Source organism: Microtus ochrogaster (assembly GCF_000317375.1).
Source record: "Microtus ochrogaster isolate Prairie Vole_2 chromosome 14 unlocalized genomic scaffold, MicOch1.0 chr14_random_2, whole genome shotgun sequence".
NCBI lineage: Eukaryota > Metazoa > Chordata > Mammalia > Rodentia > Cricetidae > Microtus > Microtus ochrogaster.
In genome coordinates, this window is record NW_004949097.1 from 13,109,320 (window position 1) to 13,114,591 (window position 5,272).

General features: G+C 50.1%; 1 protein-coding gene across 1 annotated transcript in view; it reads right to left on the reverse strand.

Annotated features, from left to right (window-relative positions):
* Positions 1-5,266, reverse strand: part of Tm7sf3 (transmembrane 7 superfamily member 3) — a 34,099-nt gene extending 28,833 nt beyond the window's left edge. Inside the window, exon 1 of the mRNA XM_005364604.3 lies at positions 5,191-5,266. Within this exon, the coding sequence (XP_005364661.1) occupies positions 5,191-5,266 (76 nt within the window). The remainder of the gene's footprint in view (positions 1-5,190) is intronic.
* Between the last annotated feature and the right edge of the window lie 6 nt (positions 5,267-5,272).

Here is a 5,272-nt window from a genome sequence, read left to right on the forward strand (position 1 = left end):
GAAATGGGCTAGTCCAGGTGCGAGAGTTAGCCTAGAAGACGCTAGATAGAAATGGGACAAGCAGTGATTAAAAGAATACAGTGTCCATGTAATTATTTCGGGGCATAAGCTAGCCAGGCGGCCAGGGTGCGGCTGGGGTTCTGAGGATGCAGCCCTGCCGTTCATATTACTACAACTAGCTCTGTAGACCAGGCTGGTCTCGAACTCACAGAGATCCGCCTGTCTCTGCCTCCCGAGTGCTGGGATTAAAGGCGTGCGCCACCATTGCCTGGCCCTATTCTTTTTTTTTTATCAAGAATAACTTCCCAAGTTCTCAATGAAAACCAATAGCCTGAGACACTGCCTCGGGAACAGGACTGACAGTTTAAGCTGAAGCCTCTGCCTTCATGAACTCCACCCAGCCTGCAGAGAAGATGCTCATGGAGGGCCCACCCCCACACGGAGGGAGGCCCTGCCCCCACATGCCCGTGGCAGGAACCAGGCAGAAGATGGATAGTGAAGGTAGGTGGGTAGACATTGTCTAAGGCATCTAAAACCTAGTCCTGTTGCTTTCGTATCAGTAACATTAGGAACAGGCACCCTAAATTATTTCTCTTTTCCAACACAGCTCCTATCTATCACACTTTCTATAGTTATCAGAAGTGTCCTTAGCATAAGGAAATCACAATATATCCTGGCTGCTTGTGACAATCATGGAGGTGAGCTGTTGTCCACACTCTCCCAAATCCCTAGCAGTAGCTGCAGATTGAACTCAAAACCAAACACTAGTTCAAACAGCACGGAGAAGGGTTAGGACGATAACTCAGTCAGCAGAGGGGCTTGACTGAAGCCCCACATTGGATCACAACAGTACATAGCAGGTGCTGGATGCAGCAATCCCAACACGGGGGAGACAGGTGGAGGCAGAAGGAGCAGAAGTTCAAGTCACTCAAAGCTACGTGGGTAGTTCAAAGCCAGCCTGGGCTAAACAAGACCCTGCCCGGAAAAACAAAACAGAAAGTTCTCCAGGTAACTGAGAACTGCACACAGACAGCATGTTGGTGAATAAGAGAGGCTTCAGCACATCTCTCCATTCCTGACTGAGCTGTCTCGTGTACGGCAATGAGTGGCCATCCAAGAGCCATTGCGCAATTTGTATAGACGATTGCATTTTAACCCAAGCTTATGTAGTTTCCCTCCTAGCTACGCAGGTCTCTGACCGATCTGATGATCCAGTGTCTGGCGCTGGACCAGTAGCCTGACAGCAATGCTTGTTCAACAGAGACTGAACTGTGTGCCTTGAGGTGAGGTAATTATCTCCTCAGGCCTCTGTTCTCTCTTGTACGAGGAAGGTGACTATGTTACAGAAATCACTGCACTGATCAAAGCACCAACCAAATGGAAAATGGTTTTATAACCACCACGAGCTTCCTTAGCCTGCCAGCGCCCTGGAGATGCAGCAACTCACGGTAAAAGAAAGGCCAAAACCATCCAGGAATTCTCAGATTGGCCCTACAGAGAAAGCAGCCGGGAGCGGACGGACATTCCCAGAGATGCTGGGCCGGTCGTAAGCAGCAATGAGGGGACTTCCACAGAGTGACAAGAGACACTCCACGGGGGCCTGGAAGATAGCTTACTGGTAGATGCTTGCCCGGGGTGCTGGGTTCAGTGCCCAGCACTGCCAAAAGCCTGGGGGGAGGGGGAAGGGCAGTGAGAGATAACTCCATGTCCTAACATATGAAGCCCTGGGCAGAACACGCGCACGCGCACACATACACACACACACACACACACACGTGAGAGAGAGAGAGAGAGAGAGAGACAGACAGACAGACAGACAGACAGACACAGACAGACAGAGACAGAGACAGAGACAGAGACAGAGAGAGGAAAGTCCAGACAGCTTTTACCGCATACATGATAGAAACTTCATTTAACTTTTCTTTTGTTTGTGTCTGTTGTTAATCGTTTCTTTTCTGGTACTGGAGAATGAGCCCAGAGCCTCTAGGCACTAAGCAACTAAGCAAGTCTACCACATTACAACAGCTGTAGCTCCTCTATAATATTTGTATTTCAAGGTAGGGCCTAAGTTGCCCATGGCGCCCTTGAACTTACTCTATCGCCCAAAGGGGCCTTGAAATTCAATCCTTCTGACTCAACTTCCCAAACAGCCAGCTGGGTCATGTCAAAGCCTGAGACACCAGACCCGGCCGGAAACTCCAGTGAATTTCTTCTCACAAAAGAGATTTGGCAAGAGAAGACATACCTCAAATACATCCTGCAGAGGTTAATAGGAGCCCAACTTCACCTCCAAGCCCCCCGGAGAAGGAGGCACCAGACACATTTGACGGGAATAATTACATCTTATGACTAGGGGTTGAAAGAAGACAGACTGCTCATCAAAGGGCTTTTACTGAGGGGCAGCCAGTCAAGGGGAGCCTGCTCACACTGCGCTCTGGGCCTCTGCTTTGTTCCCACATGAGCTTCCCATCCTTAAACACAGTCACTTTTCCCTCCACTCTCCACTCCCAACCTTTTCCTCTCTCACAACCAGATCCCTATCTTAAAACCACCAACTCCTTCTTTTGCTGTGGTATTAAGAGGTACCTTGGGCTTCCTTCCTTGGCCACTGGGCACGCAGCAGCCAACTTCAACCGACAAAGCCTAGCTTCCTACTGCTTCCACCCAATGCTGAATAAACACGAGCAGGCTGGCGTTCAATTGTCCCTCACCAATTTTAACCATTTGTGGGTTGTTGGGTTTTGTTGTCTTCTTGTGTAGCCCACACTGGCCTTGAACTGGAGGCAATCCCCCTGCCGCAGCCTCTGAAGTGCTCAGAATTACGGTTCAGCTACTGATTACTTGATTTTACTGTCAGATGAAGTCATTAACACACACACACACACACACACACACACACACACACAAAAATATTAAAAGGCAAGAACTGGGGATGTAGTCGAGTGGTGGCGTGCTTGTCTGCTATGTGCAAGGCCCAGGGTCCAATCCTCAGTTCCACAAAGTAAATGTATAAACTCACAGGACACACGACGATGAACACACAGCCTTTCAAATATCTCTGGAAGTCGCCACATGCATCTATACGCAGGGCGGCCCATGGCCCTACTCAAAGCACTTTTCAAAGCACAAAGTGTGTGCCCAAATCAACTCTTCAAGGGCACGTTTCCAGGTGAGCAACTGCACAAGAATCTAAAGCCAAAATGAAGGCACCCAGGCAAGCAGGGAATGGGACTCCAAAAGAAGGGTGGCCACTTAGACACAGAGACAAGCCCCCCACCCAGCCTGTCCGAGGAAGCCGCTTCTTCAGCCATCCCAGGACCTCCATCTCTCTCCCAGCCCTCACTAAGCACCAAGCCACCTCCCGGCTCCTCGGTCCCCTCATCCTTCAGAGTCTGGCAGATCTCTCTAAATTACAAAGGTTGTCCAGTTCCTGCCACTTGTCTATTAACAACCCAGCTGCTGCACCAGAGGGTCATGCAAGGCGTGGGGAAATTAAGCACTTATCAGCTGCTGAATCCCTGGGTCCCATCCCTCTCCTGTACAAAACAATACTAACACAGCAGAAAGAACAGCACACAGCAGTGGTATCGTGCTGTAATCAGGTGAGAGGAGGGTAAAAAAAATTACTAATTCTCAGCTTACCACTTTTCTTTCTCAACTTTTGTGTAAAAAATTCTAGATATTAAGTACTAAAACTCCAAACTAGAAATTAAAAAAAAAAAAAGTCTGGCTCCCAGCCCTCCAGACTTAGCCCATAACTCAACCCCTAAACACTCACCTTCTTCAGAGGGCTGTTTCAAAGACTAGGATTCATAGAAAGATTACACAGAAGGCCTCATGCTGGAAAAGGTTTTTGTTTTTTGTTTGGTTTGGTTTTTTGTGATAGAGCCTCATGTAGCCCAGGCTGGTCTCATATTCTTTATATTGCTGAATCTGACTTTGAACTCTTGATCCTCTAGGTCCACCTTCTGAATGCTGGGGTTCTAGGCATGCGGACACACACACACACACACACACACACACACACACACACACACCCCGGTCCCTGCGGGCTGGGGAGAGAAATCAGGACTCTACCAACTGAGCCACATTCCCAGTCCCCATGTGCAAGGTACCCATAGCATAAGCACCATGGTTTTTCAGGGTGCCACATCGGGGTTGCCACCAGCTGTTCATTCGCATAGCGAAAGTCTAGAGCCTCTAGAGAGGAAATCGTTATCTCTGGGCTTTGAGGGTTAGAGGCTCAGGCAATGAAAGGATCTAACAGACGGCCAGAGGAGAGCGCTTCCCCTCACTGTAAGCCAGAGTTTTTTCAAGAAAATAGGACGTGTGTGTGTGTGTGTGTGTGTGTGTGTGTGTGTGTGTGTGTATTCAACACACATATATTTGTACTTTTCAACGTTGGCCTTTGCTGAACAAAAAGTTCCTAAAACGTGGTCTAACCAAGGATTTTCAGAGATAAGCATCTATGGGGTGAAAAGAACCCGATCCCAACACCCAGAAGACTGTTATCTTTGTGGCTTGTCTCAAGCTCAAAACAAGGAATGTACTTAACGTCTCCAGGAAAAGCACGTGATCACAGCCTGGCACAATTAGCGCTTTTCACATTTCCCATTAACGCCCCCTCCACCTCACCCCACCCCAGTTGTCGCCTAAACCCTTTTCACTCAGCGCACATGACCTAGGATTTCCAGCCCCATCGCTGGCTCGTTTTTTCCTCCCCAACTGCAAAATTTGACCAGTTAGGAAAGCATCTAGATGTTGGACTGTCAAAGCCACTGCTACTTGGAATGCCTTGGTTCCTCGACAGACTTAGCTGTCCCGTAGCAGAGGCGTTAGGAGTGGTTTTAGCTTTTGTTTGGGCCTGACTCTCACTCCCCAGGCTAGCCTCGAACCCCTCATCCTTCTGCCGCAGCTTCCAGGGTGCTGAGCTAACAGCCGTCAGCTTAAAGGGCCATTCCAATGTGCCTACTTAAAACTACAAACATGGCTGCTCCCGACCGGGAAAAAGTCTGAGAGGGGGGCTACTTATCTCTCCCCGGCTCCCTGCCCAAATGAGGCACTGACAGCATGAACCAGGTTCCGAACCCGCGGCCGGCCGGAGGCGCGCGTGCAGTCCCGGGGAGGGCTGCACGGACCCGGGCGGCCTGCGGCCTTGCCGGGGGAGCAGATGCAGTTCGGGAAGCTCACCGTCGCTGGAGTTCGCCTGGGCCTCAGCGGTGCCCGCCGCCAGCACCCCCAGGACGAGCAGCCGCAGCGGCCACATCGCTGC